The sequence below is a fragment of the Amblyomma mixtum genome, chromosome 3 (genome assembly GCF_055824585.1).
Source record: "Amblyomma mixtum isolate Tamu chromosome 3, ASM5582458v1, whole genome shotgun sequence".
In the NCBI taxonomy this organism is placed as follows: domain Eukaryota; kingdom Metazoa; phylum Arthropoda; class Arachnida; order Ixodida; family Ixodidae; genus Amblyomma; species Amblyomma mixtum.
Window position 1 is genome coordinate 98,802,969 of NC_143014.1, and position 16,982 is coordinate 98,819,950.

A 16,982-nucleotide genomic window follows, 5' to 3' on the forward strand; every position below is an offset into this window, starting at 1 on the left:
TCCGAAAACTGTTCTTCTTCAGACGCTCTCTAAAATTTGCTGCACCCGATGTGCGTTTCCTTGCCTACATTGCGATCCTTCGACCAATGTTAGAATATGCGATAGTCATATGGGGTCCCTTTACTGAGAGAAATATTGTTAAAGTAGAAATGTACAGAGAAGGCCTGTTAGATTTATTTATAACTCACACGGCCGCACTTCGATTACTGAACTTTTCAAGCGAAGTGGATTGCCAGAGCCGAACTTGCCGCTTAAAATTTTTCTTTCTGCTTATAAATGAACACTATAACATTAATACATCACGCATTCTACCTTTTTTTCACTGATTATGCTACACGACAACGACACTCGCTGACAGCAACGCCATTAACTTCTAGAAAGAATTGCTTCAAGTTTTTATGTTTTCCTCGAGGTATTAATGAATAGAATCATCCTTCTAACGTGATTGTAACCCAACGCTCATTATCTTCGATCACACCTGTCTTCATGTAGCGAGTAAAGTTATTTTGTATTCTTATCATTGCCTTTTGTGTGTTGTGTCACATTTGAACTATTGCGTGCCTTTCTACATAACGAGTAACCTTATGCGTCTTCAGTCATGTAGACATGACTTTTGCACATTTTGTTTCAAATTTTTTATATCCACACTGCAAAGGTCTTGGAACCAAGGACACAGTATCAATCAATAAATAAATGAATAATATAAATCCTACGACTCGGTAGAACGTATCTGCACTCAGCCGGCTGACAGCTGCTGAATGAGGCTTTCAACGTAGCACGAACCGCAAAGAGTTTTCTTCGCAACTTTTCATGCAATACGGCAAATGACAAGGCGCATGAGTGGCCACCTTGTAACTGTAAAGCTTGAAACTACAAGAAGAAAGCCATCACTCAAGCATTTGCACTTTTCCGCTATGATCCACTCGTGTCCTGCACTGAGAACGCAGGAAAGCAAAGGTCTGGTTGGTGCCGTCAAGGTTTTGTTGTCATCGTTGTCCATATATTAACGCGACATTAATACACATTGGGCCCAATCAGGCACGTATCTAAAGGCGGGGGGGGGGGGGGGGGGGGGGGGGGGTGCGGTGACCAATTCTTTAGGAGCGCACGCATGACAGGTCGATCTATCTAACTCCTTTTTGAAAAAAAAAAAAAAGTTTTTTAGAAATACCGTCGGGCAGCTTGGTTAAGCTGGCGTATCAAAGAATCAAGTGAACTAATATATCTTGTCACAAGTTCTTGACGGTGATAATGAGGCACAGCAGAGTGGTTTTGGAAGTGTTGCGATGCCGTTTTTATATTTAAAAGGAGCGCGTACAACCACTATGTTCTGTTAATTATTATTAAAATTTACTTGGAAATTTTAGCGCATGAGGATAATTGGAAAAGCAGTGTCAGTGATCCGAAATTCAATGTACCTGGAGTTTCAACTTGGCGTAAAATGTGGTGACCGCTTTACCGTAACTCATGGCCTAATTTCGTTGTCGCAGATTGCGCTGGGCGTCCTCAGTGCCCTGGCCGTTTTGTGGGCTTGCATTCAGACCTGGAGTTGGACTCGAAGATCTGGGAGAGTCTCAATCAATGTTGTGGTGCGTGTCATATTGTCTGCTTATGCCTTCTGCTTTTGTGGTGATGAATGCGATGCGCTGCTTTTTTCAAGGCTGTTGGCTATAAATACTTGATTATGTCAGTTCTTCTTAATTTCGTATATTTTTTTTTTACCTGTGACCTGCATTAATAGTAGGGTTATCTAAATTAAAGGGCAACTTCGGGGGTTTTTATAGGTTACGGTATTGCAATGAAAAGCATACTGTAGGTTTTTCCGTCGTTCGTGATTACTTCCACGAAATTTGGCAGCCATGCGATATTCCATTCCGGCGCAAATCTATTTTAAAATTTACCATTTTTGTGGCTTCAGTTCAGCTGATTTGTGCGGACAACACTGCATTTGTGACGTCACAAACATTATCCGCTCCTCGCTGTGTTAACCTGTAATTCAGGTTTTATTACGTTGTCTCAGACGTTTTCTGAAAAACTCATCGTTTTCAGTCGCTGCTTCGACCATTCAACGCGCGTACGAGTTTTTTTGCAATGTTTGTGGTGTTATCGCCGGGTCACGAAAAGCATCGTCCTTGGCCAAGGACTAAGTTTCGGTTTTGGTTTTCAGTTTTGGCTGTTCTAAAACGGCTCCACTCGGTATTGTGAAAAACGGTTTGTTGTGGCGAAGATAGGGGATTCTGAGGAATGTGATGCGGCTATTGACTCTAAATATTCGAAAAACCCCCGGAATGTCCCTTTAAGCATCGCTGCGGGCATGACCGACTATTACAGAACTAGACCTTAACCGATTATCTGGTGAGTGCGCCAATACTTCAAAGGCAAGATAGCATATTGGCAAACTTTCAGATCCCGAATGGTAAAGTCTAAAAAAAAAGCACTGCAATAAATCCCCGTGAATATGCGCGCCCAATGTGGGCGCATTTTGCAGTCGGTGTCAAATGCGATATGTTCAGAGCTGTTTGTTTTCTGCCCACAGACTCTGGTCAAGCTCATTACATACACGTGTTCCAGCCTGTCCAGCATTTTCCTAATCGTGGTTCTGTGCACATGTCTTAACTGGCTTTTGATGTTTAAGGTAAGTAGTTATTGCCAACCTATTTAAGTTTTACGCGGGATCAAAGCTACGCAGTAACTTGATAAATTCTAGAGGCCCGTGTACTGTGCGATGTCAGTGCACGTTAAAGAACCCCAGGTGGTCGAAATTTCCGGAGCCCTTCACTACGGCGTCTCTCATAGCCTTAGTCGCTTTGGGACGTTAAACCCCATAAACCAAACCAAACCACATTTCCTCGCCTGTCTTCGTTTGGCAACAGGAAACGACACTACTAGTTAGATTACAATGCAACTTCTAATAGTGCAAGTGTTAAAAGTGAATGTCAGTTTATTATTGCTACATATCCAACTTTAGGTTCCGCAGGACGGCTCTGCAACTTGGCTTTTCCGAACTAGGCGCGTTTTACCCGTGGGCTGTCCTGACGGTTTGGCAGGTGAACGCGAAGGCGCCGTTATCCTTCTAGACATCTTGTAGGGGCAGTTTTCGGAGTGTGTGCTTATTCGGTTGCGGTCAAAACAGAAGGGGTATCGATTTCTTGTGCTTCGATGTGTAGTGTCGGGCCTGTTGTTGAACAGCTTGCGAGACATGAAATAATCGCGCGTGTCCCCAGTAGCTTCAGTTCTTTGCTACTGTGCAGCTTTGAAGGAGTGCGACTGGCTTCCAGTTCTACTCTTGATCTGTCCGCCTCCTGAAAAAAAAATGGCAAGAAAGAAGTATATAACTGAAGGCTGAGGCAGCTTTGTTAACCTGACAAATAAACAGCTTCCGGCCTAGCAGATTGCTTTTATCTTGCCAAATTCCGTAATCCGGCGGTGCCGAATTTGTATGCTTTCTAAAATCAGCCGTCCGTTAACAAATTTTTTCGTTCCAAAGACAAAGGCGCAGATAAACCCTTGAAGGTCGCCGAATTCTATAATCTGTTCAGTTTCCCTTCAACATGCACTGACACCGCACAGCATTTGGTCGTTTCTGCATTTCGCCCTCATCGAAATGCGGCTTCCTCAGCCGGGAATCGAACCCGCGACAGTGTGGTGAGGAGCAAAATGCCCTAGCTACTGAGTCACCGTGGTGGGTAATTCGCTTAATCCTATCTTCATTCTTTTGCAGTTTTTATTTTTGTGATCGTTCAGTTTAGGTGCATTAGGTGTTTGTCGGTCTCCCTCAAGTTTTTCCCATTTTTTTAATGTTGTTTCATAGGTCATTTCTCAGCGTGACGTTTTTTGCGATGTGCGGTTTACTACAGTTCCAAGACGTCGTTCACATGCTGCTGCCAAGTCCCCACCAGGAAAAGGACATCAAATTGTACATCATCTTTGCATTTGTCATGAAGGTAAATCGATCTCTGCGTTTCAGTAGCAAGTAGTGGAAATTCCATCAAGCTCCTAGCTTCATTTAGACAGCAGAGCGGCCCCATTTTAGCCCTCTTTTTCATTTATGTGTCATTGTCAGTTTTTGCAAGTTATCAAGGAATGCGCACCATTTGAGGTCATTCAGCGGAGTGTGTCAGGCGGGTGTAATTAACTTGGAACTTCGTTTGTCGCGTGCCATATATTTTTCCAATGCATTCGAGCGTTCTTCACTGTCGGCGAATGTGTAGATGTTCTTGTAGAGAGGAAGTACCATTGCTAGAGTGAAAGCATTTGCTCTGTCTGAGCCCCATTTCGCTTGTCTTAGCCGAGTTTCACCAGTCTTTTCACGGCGCTTTTCGAAACTGCTCTGACGTGTTGTGAGTGGGTGGATATTGCACATGCACGTTTTCTTTACTTTGTCTCGGTGGAAGAACCGATTAAATGTTCACTTGAAAGTTAGGGCATATTATAGTGTGTACTTCTCTGCCTCTCCTTGGTGCCTGCGCTGAAGCTTAACCAGGTTGTGAATGTGTCACTCTTGAATGCTGCACATTTTAGAATTATTTACAACATTGCTGCAAAGCCACTGATCGCGATAATTGGATGGATCTGCTTTTATTTCTTTTAATTCGCTCGCTGCATCAGACCTTCTACCTGCTACACATCGTGTTCCTCCAGAGCAGCGCGGACATTTTCTTCCTCGACTGGGAGAGGCCCCACGCCATGGCACGCATTCCGCGTCCTGGGCGGAAAGACACCTCGCGACTTTCAGTGGCTGGAGACGCATCGCAGGTAGGAGGGCAAGGCAGTGCCTTAGTAACGTATAAAGCCAGAGGAAGCCGTATTTGTTCGTATGTACCCACTTGCACAGAGAATCAACAGACTATACTATCATTCATCATCGATTGAAGGGGACCAACCAGTACCACCCCTTCGTCGGCCACAAAAAACGTCCTGGGGACTACAGAACACTTTATAAATGATGCTGCGCCGAAATAATTTGTTATAAATTCACAGTGGAAGCGAAGAATTGAAATTTACAAAAGTTAGGCTTTGCCCTTCAGCTCGGTTTCTGTTGTCCTATGGGAGCATCATCTGACATACAGTGGCCGCTGCCCATTGTTGTGTTAATGTTGACGGAGCTGTTTAAGCCCTTTGAAAACTTCAAAACTAAAACTTTTTGAAACTTTGAAAACTAAAACTTTGAACTTTTTATTTTTGTTCTTATGCTTGTTTTGAACGAAGTAAGTGAGCCTGGTATACCTGATGGAAGTGCCGTGGTAATAAAGTACGCGTACGCCCTGCATGCGTGAGTTCTCCAAGGCTGCCGAGCCAGGTTTCTTTCTTGGACTTTTTTGGTGAGCCAAATCCTGCGACTGATCAGAAGCGGGATGCCCTGCGCTTCACGCAGGTCGTGAGCTCTCTGAGTAACGTAGCGTTACGTGGGCGCTTGCAGGCTACTGGATCCAGTGATGCGGGCAGCAGCATCAGCGTGGCCACCGACCTGAAGGGCGGCGGGGAATCGGGCACGGCGGTCAGCATTTGGCGCTCGTACTTCGTGGCCAACGAGTGGTGCGAGCTGCAGTGCCATCGCAGGGTGTCTCTCTCCCTGCAGCTGCTCGCGCTGCTCCTGCTGCTCAAGGCGAGTGAGGACCACAGCGCGCGATGGCGGTGTCTGGACAGCATAGCCATCGCGGTTTTTAATCTCTCGAACAGGGCGGTGTCATTTCCACATTTGGCTGCCGCTAGCTGCGTTCGTCAGCACTGTACGCGGGGTATTCCAGCTAACTAGAACCAAGGTCTAAAGACATGGTAGCTCATTGAGTGAAAATGAAAATAAAGTACTAGTATTCTTGGCGATCGCGTTTTGTCGTCTTTAGTTTAACTGAGAAAAAAAATAGGTCAGTTGAGATCATTGAAACTACTTGAAAAGTTTTCGGCAAAAGAGTTTAAGGCATGAAGAGAAACACTACACTGCGAAATTTCAGAAAAGGATGGTCCCTTCTGAAATACAGTTTTTGCTCATAGAATTGAGTGCACAAAATGTTTCCACACACCAACTGCGTTTGTGCTAGCCCGGACGCGCTGTGGGACCGGAGAGTAGAGTGCGCCGCCAAATGCAGGATTCTGAAATCAGGAGCTCACATACATTTTGATTTTCTTGCTCTGTGCCCGGAGCGCAAAACGCATTTTTCCGTGTCACAAAAATGGTTCTAAGGGGGACTTTCTTGTGGGGCGGGTCTGTACGAATTCCTGGTTGAAACTTTTCGCGTGCCCAGTGATTAAAATGTAATCATTTTTTGCTCTTCCTTTAGATCATTTAGTAAGTCGACTTCGAAGTGCACCAGGCGATGGTCAGCAATTATTGTTGAGTTCTATTTTCGCACAACATGCCGCGTTTACACGAACGCTGTATTCAAGGGACGTGAAACACCCGTATATGTGCCGGTGCATGCCGCTCACTGTAAAGTTAATTCTCAAAAGACGGCTAGTTCCGCAATGAAGGCGCTTATTCTGACGCTGACCTTCTGCAGCAGCCTTGTCCCTCATACCCTGATACGGCGCGCATGAGTAGGCTTCTGCTGTTCTGTACCCACCCAGGGCTCCGATACGATGCTCGGCTGCTATTTTGCTGCGGGAGCAGTGACACCCACACATATGCTGAGTTCCTCGGCTTTCCGGCTGGCGTGACTTCTGGACAGGCAAACCAAAGGATGAAGCGAAAACCCGCCTTGCGCTTCTGCCAGGGAGACTGTCTTCGATGCTCTTCCGTTAGGCTGTACGTTCTATGCCCGTGGTAGGGGGTTTCCATGTGATGCTAAAACAGGTCCAGCGCAGTTACAAATGCGCAGCGCCAGCCACGTAACCATCTCCTGTGTGCCAAATGTCCTGCCAGCAAAAAGGATGAACAGAGGGGAAACTAGGCATGCCAGCAGAACGGATGCGGGCAAAGTCAGCGGCAAAAGAAGTCTGAAGGCAAGGCGGTAATGAAAGGCTCGTTAGCTAGTTGCCGCATATGTTTACTGTATTGTATCGCAGCATGTGGTGGACCCAATTCCAGCACTGGTCATGAGTCTGTTTCAGCGCTTGCGTCCCGTTCTTGCCGTGCTGCGATCTAACACTGTGGATGGCAGCCAATCACACCCAAGGTGCTCCGAGAACAGGGACTGGCTTCCCTTTTCCTGTAGTTAAAGATGCGCTTGGTGTCGCGTTCTTTTGGTGCAGGGCCTGGGACTAGAATACGTAGCCCTTGCTAGCCCCGAGAGCTACTACGCGAGGAGCGTGAAGAACGCCAGCATCCCCTTTAGCGCCGCCTGCCGGTTCGCCCTTGCCGCGTCCCTGTACCTGCTCACTGCGCTGCTCCAGGTGGGTGCTGATGGAGGTGCCGCTCAGCGCCTGGCTTACTTGCTACCCACACTCCTCGGTAACGCACCCTCTGTGCACTGTCCTTGCTGTAAGCCAACTTTGTTGACAATGCGTAGACGCTCCAGTGACATTTCTCCGCGGCCCTTCTGCGTTCCCTATGGCTGTTCGATGAGGCCAAGTTCAATCTTCGAGACAAATTTTCTCCTTGTGGAATGCCGTGGTCACCTTGGCATTTTTTTTCACAACGCTCATGCTTTGACATTGCCTGACAGGCCACGTATTTTTTTTCCGATTTGGTCTCGAGTGAAAAGTGAAAGCACCTTACAGGCACAAATATTTCATTTTCAGGTAGTTCTGCAGAAGTTCATCTACGAACGTTTCTACGAAGACAAGCTTCAGCACTTTGTCGACCTTTGTTCCGTGAGCAATGTAAGCAGTCCAAAGTATGTATTTAACAAGGTAGACAGTGGGGCTGGTTGGTGCATGATCGTGTCGTGTTGTGCCTGTACTTCTGCTCCATCCTGTATAAGCACTGTTCACCAAAAAGGTATACATTCTTTGCCAAAAGTAACCGAGCAACAGGTTGTTGCTTCTCAAACGTATAACGGAGCATTTACAGCAGCCCTAAAGACCGAACAGTGCCATAATGTAAGAACAAGGTCTCGCCTTTCTTTACACAGAATCAGAGCTTAAGGGCTGCCATGAGTGCTTCGCTACGCGGCTATTTAACAAACCACCTGTGCCGGGTTACTTTTGGCAAAGACTGCACATATTTTGCTCCCTTGATTCACGTCTTTCTTTCTTTATTTCATTTTCTCACAACAGAGAAAAAAGGAGCAGGAGCTAAAGGCTCATAGCCTGACAGAGGCTCCTGCCCCAGGTAACACAATTCGGCATTTCAGTGCACAAAGAAAAGATAGACAGGGAAACAGTTCTCAATTACAAAAACACATTTGAACATATAAATATTTCAACATATAAGAGTGAACATATAAATACGGAATTAGACAACACTTAGTGGAATTTAAGGGAAAAAAGAAACGCTAGATGCACATCTCGGCACTCTGCAAAACTCATGTAATTGCAAACACACGCACACATAGATTACAGACACTTAGCACACCGTACTGTGATAATATATATACACCTTGATTACACCAAAAATTAATTAATACAAACAATGTCTTATTGAAGAAAAGAAATGGGTTTTTTTAACAAATACGATTTGATATATTTCTTAAACTCCGGTTTTTGGAAATAGGTTTTTGGAAATGACGATAGCTTTCGTTGTTGTTTTGTTTTAACCTGTAAAATGCAAGACAATGTTCTGCACTGTTCCCTTGCTTCATTTAAATTTAATCGGCTCGTCGCACGTTCTTTAATTTCTAATGTCATCATCATCATCATCATCAACCTGACTATGTCCACTGCATGGCAACGGCCTCTCCCTTCTCTCCTATTAATCATGTCCTTCGCCAAATCTCATCCGCCCACCTAGTTATGTGGACCCCTGCTACGCTTGCCCTCTCTTGGAATCCACTCCGTTACCCTTAAGGATTAGCGGTTATCTTGCCTTCGCATTACATGCGCAGTTCCAGTGTAATGAGGCTGTAAAACTATAAGTGCACAGGCTTTTGGTAAAATCGGCTTGCTCGAAAAAAACTGAATACCTGTTTCATAACAAGCCTAGTGACCCCCCCCCCCCCCCCCCCCCCCCAACTCTGTGTATGCACAAGTCTTGAGCGCGAGTGCGCACCTGATGCGTTGAAGCTATCTGCTCATGCGCACTGACTCCTCTCGGTAGCGCTGGTGATATATGCTGTGCTAAATCTGACCTATGCCCTAATTCTTCCTCACTGCAATAAATGTTTTTACTGCTAGTACTATATGTCAAGAATTCTTCGTTGTTCTCTTTCACGTCTCCAGATCAGTGTGGTCATATTTGTTCAGCCCAAGTTTGGCTACTACATTCATGGAAGATCAGCTCAGGGTCATGCCGACGTTTCTATGAAAGAGATGCATGAACTGCTGCGCAGAGAAGAGGTAGGTTGAGTAACATCTTTAAACCAAAAGCATGGTGCATATGCCCGCCCTTAGCATTATCAGTCCTGCGCGATTGAAACGTTCTTTCACCCCACAAGGCGGGAGTGAGTGCCTGCGGCTTCGTCGACGTGATAGAAGGCGCACTGTGCCTACACTTGTCTTATGCCGCCATTTAACGCTAACAACACCGGCTTTTTCAAAGGGGTATCGCATTTGGTGCAGCATCGAGGGCAGAGGAGACCGGGAAGACGGTGAGTGGACACTGAGTGGCTAGTGCGAGCTGCCCAACTCTTCGGCAGTGAAGAGGAGAAATGCATGACCGTGTTTTCTACAGATGACGCAGAGGTGCTTCTGTATTGCTGCCTGGAGTAGGTTCGAGCGTATCTCAAATTTCGGGCAACTCACTGCGCCCCCCCCCCCCCCCCCACCTCCCCCCCAGTGTGCCTCTTTCGTGATTCAGTATGCCATTGAATGTTGATTCCGATCGAAAAAAGCGCCGTGTCGGTAGTGTATCACGCTTGCACAACGCGGTAACGTAAACTTTAGTCCTCGCGTGTCTAGCATGCGTTCAGCAGTCCTTACAAACGGTGAAACTTCAGTGCAGGCGAGCTCTGAAAGCCTGAATTACTTGCGCTCTATCAATAACCACAGGTCGCGCGGCATTGTGTGTCTTCATTGTGAGAAAAAATTGAATACACACGAGGCTCACTGCTGGATTGATGTAGCCGAGAATTTGACGGATTGCTCTCTGGGGCATTTTTCCCCCAAAAGTGGGTCACTCGCGAGGCATCTCAAAACTTGTACCTACATATATAGCGAACGCTTATTCTTCCTAACAACGTGAAGTTGGAAGTCTGCGCTTTGTGTGTGTGTATTCGTGCCTTTCTTTTGCCCCGTCGTCTTCGCGCAGTTTTGTTTCGCTCTAACCATGAACCGACTAGCCCAACATCATGTCTTACGTGAAGAAAAACAAATCGATTGAGGTGCAAACACAAACGACATTTTCGTCGCCGTGTTGGGAAGGATGAACGCCATCCAACTTGTCCATTTCTTAGTTTTGGTACGAGTGAACTGATACTTACGTGACCAGGGCTGGAATCAAAACGGGAGAGAGCCAGTATACTGGTTCTCTGCAATATCTCCAGATGTCAGCCAGTACGGAGCCATGTAGCCGACATTTACCTTGTGGGTGTCCCGGATGACAACGGGCTAACTGGATTGCGTAGATAGCATTCTGCGAAGGTGCTGGGGACACGAGGTGAAACATTCCCGTAGCTTTCTACAACCATGAGCTCTGCTCTCGCTCATAATCATAAGCCATTTTTCTCAGTGCGGGCCCTGTGCAAAGTGCATGCAATTATACCCAAGCAGCACAGGTAATCTTCCCTATATTGCGAGTGGATGGTTTCCCTCTGGTCCTTTGAGGGACCGGCCTTTGCCAATAAGTTTTCAATATTGGACCGATTACCCGCACCGATTACCTCCGCTGCTTGGGTATAATTGCGTGGCATTTTTCCGCACCTGTAATCTTGTACCCAGGACGACCTGTGCGGCCATAGAGGACTTCTGCCCGACACGGAGCAGCAGACGTTTCAGATGTCGCTCCCCAGTCACATTTACGAGCAGTACTGCCGGATGAGGAGGCCTCTTTATACGGTAGGTGGCGTTTACCTCGAAGACTGTGCTTGTGAGCTCTAGAGGTGCACAAATTATATCCCTCCTACACCCTTGGTGATTTCTGTCCTTTATCTCTGTTTTGAAAAGGCCAGCTCCAAGGTCTTCGAATTTCTCTTTTCAGTACACTCAAGCACCAGACAGGATGCAAACAGGTGAGACGCAGTTCCCGACAAACCTAGTCTTATTCTGTGCCACGGCGCACAGTTTGACAATGGTTTACGTTACGCTGGCGCATTGTTTAGCCAGTGGCGAAATAGAATTCCTGCGCCTGCGTGCCACATTCTTTCAGCGGACGGTCACCTTTCACGAGTGAACATCGACACTGTAGTGAATATCTACAACGTTGTAACCAAGTTTCTGTCCGCGTTCCTTGATCACGTGAGTGCTGCTTCCTGTACGTGGATGTTCCAGTGCATGATGCGTGCATTGCATGTTTTTTCTAAAAAAGCTCCCCGAAACTTTCCGTCGTCTCCTGGGGCAAAGTAGCTATAGCGATAACTGTAAGCCGCTCCCCACATCTCCCCCCCCCCCCCCCCCTTTTTATTTTGTCTAGCGCACACCTACTCCCAGTGACACCTCAGTCACTTGAGCGGAGATGGCAGCACATCTCTTGCGTTTCAGGCAGTCTTTGACAGCATTTTTTTTTTTGGGGGGGGGGGGGGGGGGAGGTATGTTAGTGCGGGAGTTTACTGTTACGACATACTGCGACGCCGACGCTATTTGCCTGGGGTCTACCTCTACCTCGGAAAAAGCTCATCATACAGCTAACTCTCGTTATAGAATAAAAATAGAAACACAGTCTTTGGTTTCTCTCAATCCGGGATTGTAGAGCACCCGTGGAATATTTACATCACGCGGTATTGCTTGGTACACCTTCAGCTTCAAGTAGTTTATTTCAAAGTTACATGGTAGTTACATAGTGGCAAAGACATACACAATGAGGTAGTGCGGTAAAGCGAGGAAATAACAAAAAAGTTACATTTCGCCGTTATACATGCAGGATAAAGAAGACAAGCGTGAGTTGTAGTAATGCCAAAAAAAGCAGAATGAAAAATTTTATACTTCGCGTCATCCTATATTTTTCTGAATGTTCACCAGATGAATAAACTTTTTATTCCAGTCACTAAAAGATATTGACTACACAGTGAAAGATCGGACACTGTTCGAAAAGCTCCTTGATATTGAGTTCAACGATGTTGTGGACCGCGGGTTCTTTTACAACGGTAAGAGTTTTGGTGCACAGGAGTGGGTAGAAGTAAACGGATTATGGGAGTGCTCGCCGAACAGAATTGCCTAGTTCGTGGGGCAAGATCTAGCTGAGCAACCAGAATTACCAGCAGCCTTGTCGCCACTCCCGTATATCATAAGCGAGCAAATGCACCCGCTACGACTCCACTGACGTCACATGCATTGAAATAGGTTGCCAGAGCCACGCAGTTAAGAGCGCCCAACAGAATGGTTTCGTGAAAACCCTCCTCCTGTCTTGCACTCGCTGGGTACTAATGAGTAGATATCCGCGCTACGTTTGCTAACACTAAGCTCAAGGTACACCATTTGTGAAAAGTCCAAAGCGTGCGGGGTTTGCTTAGGGGGCCGGGCTGTGTGGCTCGTTATTCAACACGAGTGTTCTAAACCTCTCCAAGGTGAGGGGAGCTCTTCACCTCACCCTTCTGAAGTCAAGACTTCCATGGATGCTACAAGAGCCCCACTACAGTGCTTAGAAGTAAACCACTTGGGCTCTAAACTTTTGAAAATGGCTGTACATGCTTCCGTATTTGCTGACCCAGAGGAATTACAGAGACAAACAGTGCAGAACGTCTCGTGTTGTCCTGAAGCAGTGCCGCCCTCACTTCGTCGGTAAAACTCTCAAATCAAAGCCATTGAAAGGCCGCGAATTTTAAGATCTGCGCGTACTCCCACATGGGCATTTAGCCGGAGCCAGTGCTGTTAAGTCTCGCGGTGATGCAGTGCCTTCCAAGGCATTTGTTGCGGCCGCCATTTTGTAATGAATTTTTTTCTTGTTCCTACGGAGGTTGATCCGTAACCTTACTGGTGGCAATTGCAGATAATGGCCATTCATTCGACGCCGTCATCTACCACGGTCACGAGTTTACGCTTGTCCTCTGGGACCTACTGATGTTTTGCGTCGCCGATTTTGTGTCGAATGACTTTGTTCTCGCCGCCGCCGTCACCTACGTTGTGGACAAGGTAAGCGCCTTTGGGCAGAAAGTCACTTCGCGATAGAATGCCAAGGTCCTGATACTTCCTGGCCAAGCGTATTAACGTTCCTGACCAGAAGCAGTCACTGCACTTGTTTTCGAGGGCTGCAGTGAAATGAAAGTGCAATGAAACGCTCTGGGTGCTGTCTTTCATCTGGGACCCCATTTCGTGCAGTGACCGATAGAAGTCAGTGCGCTTTGTTGCGAGAGCTGCTGGAGGTAATTCGATTCACTCCTTGTTTGTTTTGAATTAATGTGCGTGTCTGCTGCATCTCTGCATTACAGATGCTCGAAGGCTTGCGGCGATATCTCAGTAGGCGGAACTTGGTGAAGAAGGCGCTCGTAGATGAAAGGTTTCTGTGGTGAAGAGAGGAGACAGGGGCCGCACGGCGACGCCAGCGGTGCCATCGTACCTGCTGGTGTGGATGCCGACCTCTGGCTGGAAGCAGACGCCTGCTGTACATGCAGTGTCAATGACATCGGAGTATCGTTATTTAAACAGCAAATCCAACAATCCAAATAAACAAATTTCAGGAAACGGAAGCTGCAGCATTAAATGATATAATTTTTTTTGTGGTTTATATCCGTATGCATTCATGCTACTGTGTGTATGCTCTGTACGTCGATGTTTGTATAGCGGTCATACTCAATCGAAGATACATTCAAGGAGATTGCTAACACGCTGATTATTCATTGCGAGAAGGAAAACACGATATTGTTATTTCCAGTGCCCACCTACATGGCCGCGGCGAACAGCGCTGAACAGTTGTACAACAGCGGCGAGGTAGCGTGCGCTAGAATTACCTTGGTCCATGATCCCCCGAGTGGCGAGCAGCTGTCGCTTCGTACACTGCTATGGCGACGCTTGCGCTTGCTTTGCATGGGCATCCCTGAGAGAGGAACGAAGGGGCTTTCCCGTGAAGGACTTTGGAATGCTGGCGACGAACTCAAGTCCACCGTGCAAGTGCTTGTGGTAGCCTGCCTGATCTGTGACGAGCAAATCCGCGAATGTCAGAGGGCCATGTATTAGTTTAAAAAGTACCTGCTTCACAGTTCGCAGCAGTAGTGATATTTGGAATGAATAGTAACAAAAAGTTATCGACTATTGGTCTATAAAATACCGCGTAATGTTAAATATTTTGCGTGAGCACAGAATGACCGTATTTCGATGCGGGCTTCGTAGCATCATTCATTTTAAATGGTAAGCATAAGAGTACGCCTCTGAGCTGAAGGAGCCACTAGTTATTACCAGTTGAGAATATACACGCTGGCTAACCGCCAGCGTGGGGAAACAAGTTCGCCGACCAACCAGTCCTAAGCTGTATGTGTCTGACACGTCTGAATTCGGGCAGCGCAGCAGCATACATACCGGCCACAATGTTGAAGAGGGCGTCCTTGAGCGCCTGGCTGGGTTCGTGGCCTTCGCGCAGAACGACAAAGGCCCTGGCGGCCTCGCCGTACTCATCGTGTGGTACGCCTACCACGGCGACATCGAGCACAGCCTCATGCTGCAGCAGCAAGCCTTCCAGCTCCGCAGGAGGCACCTGTTGGTCCATGCATTTGATGAGGTCCTTCACGCGGTCCGTGATGTAGAACACGCCCTGCTCGTTGTAGTAGCCCATGTCACCTGCGCCCAAACCCAGGCTCAGTGCTCTGCGCGTGGATCGCTTCCAGCGAAGTAAAGGTGCGCCCTTGTAGCGCGTACGTGTCAAGTCTAGTGCCCTCTGAAGAGGGCGAATTTCGCAAGTACAACGCTAATGCACTGAATTGCGATGTTTCGAGTGCTCGCATCCCCCAGCAGGCACAGAGCTGCCGAAACGATTCGTGCTTTGTTGCTCCTCAGCGACAGGAAAACTGGGACCAGTATATAGCATACTACTTTCAATATCAAGGCATTTTCGTGAGTGATACTGCCGTAGCCGGCCAACTTCAAAAAACCAATGACCTCTGCGTTCAAGTATAGTAGCACATACTGAAATACCTGCCCCTGAAACATGTAAAGTGAGCTAGCTGTCAGACGTCTAGGCGAGTTGGTACGGTGTCCTACTGAAGGAGCAAACAGCGCGAAAGACAGACTAGAAATAACAAGACAGGCTTCAGCGCCCAGCTGTCTTATCATTTCTTTTTCCCTATCTTTCGATCTAATTGGGTCCTCGCTCGATGGCATGCGGGATGTATAAAAGCCAGATAACATTCCCGCACCCGATTTTAAGAATCCCTCCTCGTCGTAGAGGGCAGCGCTGGCTTCCGGGTTGTTCAGGTAACCGATGCAGCAGCAGGGGCTCTGGATGCGTATTTCTCCCCGCTGACCAGGGCCCAATTTTTCCCCGGTGGTGATGTCCACGATCTGCAAAGTACCATGGATCAGGTTAGGAATACGCACGCGCAGAAGCCGCGCTGGTAACAAGCTGCGTATACCACGACCCAGAGTACCAGCCAGACCAACATCATCACCACCATCAGCCAGGTTGTTCCCACTCTAAGACAAAGGCTTTGCCCTGTTATTACCCTAATTACAACTATCTTTGCGCTAACCGAAGCCGCTCTATCCGGCAAGCCTCCGAATGCTCATCACCGCTTGAGCTTCTGCCACGAGCATACATGCGCTCGTGTGTGTGTGTGCGTCTCTCCCTCCCGTCTTGAGTTATTCTGAGCAAAGTTTTCTTGAATGCGTCGGTACACCAACTGGCCAACGTTCTGCTCTACTAAGTTCTAAGCTCGCACACGTTTCTCAAAAGAAAATAATACAGTCCACTGCAGTCGCGTTACTTTCCTTGAGCTTGGACATGAAGTGTGGCGTCCCAACGCAGTCGCTGCTGGCGTTTTGTCCCATTGTGAACGTTCCAGCGCCGAAGCTTTCGGTGAGGCCGTAACCTGCGCGAATATTAGTCATTATGCGCCGACATTTCTGGAGAGTGTAGCGAGTTAATGCTAATAAATACTTGAAGAGTCTCCAGAAACCACCCAGCCAGGTCAAATGCCCTTTGCAGTGTACGTACCGTCTTTGTCAAAAGTAGCCAGGCTGCATGGTTTGCTTCTAGCTTGTATAGTGGAGCCTTTGTGGCTTTCCTAAAGATCGAAAGCTGTTGGAAGGTAAGAAGACTCCTAGTCCTTACCTCTAACGACCATTTCAGTTTCAGGGAAGCTGTATGCGCTGCACTGTATGAGCTAGAAGCAAATCATGCAGCCTGGTTATTTTTGACAAAGACTGTACATTCGAGTCACTTGAAGGGAGGCATTGACTAAAAGCTAGAAGATGCATGCGACATGCTGCTTATTCATATTCTGCACTTTGAAACAGTCTATTAAAAAAAAATCCTTCTGCCTTATACGCTCTTTAGATGCGGAGTAAAAAAAGGTTTGTTTTTCAAATTGTGTGTTGTGTATTAATGCTCTTCAAAAAAAAAAAAAACTCGTTTAAAACCAAGGGAACACATTCCCTCATTCAGCTGTGAGTAGATAACGTACACGCTGTTGTAGCGGCTGGTGCAAGATGTTTTTCTGAACCTCAGGAAAAGGGGGAAAAAAACATTGGAGTGATGGCTACAGCATGTGCTTTACATCGTCCCAAAGGTCCAATTTAGTTTCAGTCGCGAAGCGCGCTTGCAACAAAAAGCACCTAGGTACTTTATTTGCAAAAGAGAATGAGGAGGAGGTTTTAAATGAAGGAGAGGCGCGGTTATTTTTTCACTCTGAGTCGGCGCCTGAACCGTG

At 47.1% G+C, this 16,982-nt stretch overlaps 2 protein-coding genes across 11 annotated transcripts in view; one reads left to right on the forward strand and one right to left on the reverse strand.

Moving 5' to 3' along the window:
- LOC149351112 (meckelin) overlaps positions 1–13,809 on the forward strand; it is a 37,541-nt gene extending 23,732 nt beyond the window's left edge. For 3 of the 7 annotated variants that reach the window (XM_089580365.1, XM_089580363.1, XM_089580364.1), the window contains exons 17-30: positions 1,491–1,589; positions 2,537–2,635; positions 3,858–3,944; positions 4,609–4,755; positions 5,420–5,605; positions 7,189–7,329; positions 7,678–7,758; positions 9,256–9,372; positions 10,912–11,028; positions 11,171–11,201; positions 11,339–11,427; positions 12,170–12,272; positions 13,115–13,257; positions 13,554–13,809. In XM_089580365.1, the coding sequence (XP_089436491.1) occupies positions 1,491–1,589; positions 2,537–2,635; positions 3,858–3,944; positions 4,609–4,755; positions 5,420–5,605; positions 7,189–7,329; positions 7,678–7,758; positions 9,256–9,372; positions 10,912–11,028; positions 11,171–11,201; positions 11,339–11,427; positions 12,170–12,272; positions 13,115–13,257; positions 13,554–13,634 (1,521 nt within the window). In that variant the 3' untranslated portion in view covers positions 13,635–13,809. Of the gene's footprint in view, positions 1–1,490; positions 1,590–2,536; positions 2,636–3,857; positions 3,945–4,608; positions 4,756–5,419; positions 5,606–7,188; positions 7,330–7,677; positions 7,759–9,255; positions 9,373–10,911; positions 11,029–11,170; positions 11,202–11,338; positions 11,428–12,169; positions 12,273–13,114; positions 13,258–13,553 lie in introns of those variants that run through there. The other 4 variants (XR_016290520.1, XR_016290521.1, XM_089580366.1 and 1 more) reach the window with 4 other exon arrangements.
- The window catches only part of LOC149351113 (luciferin 4-monooxygenase-like), a 34,521-nt gene continuing 20,509 nt past the window's right edge, over positions 2,971–16,982 (reverse strand). For 2 of the 4 annotated variants that reach the window (XM_089580369.1, XM_089580372.1), the window contains exons 8-12: positions 16,042–16,142; positions 15,471–15,615; positions 14,638–14,895; positions 14,073–14,255; positions 11,924–13,724 (exon numbers count right to left, since the gene is read on the reverse strand). In XM_089580369.1, the coding sequence (XP_089436495.1) occupies positions 14,122–14,255; positions 14,638–14,895; positions 15,471–15,615; positions 16,042–16,142 (638 nt within the window). In that variant the 3' untranslated portion in view covers positions 11,924–13,724; positions 14,073–14,121. Of the gene's footprint in view, positions 3,303–11,923; positions 13,725–14,072; positions 14,256–14,637; positions 14,896–15,470; positions 15,616–16,041; positions 16,143–16,982 lie in introns of those variants that run through there. The other 2 variants (XM_089580371.1, XM_089580370.1) reach the window with 2 other exon arrangements.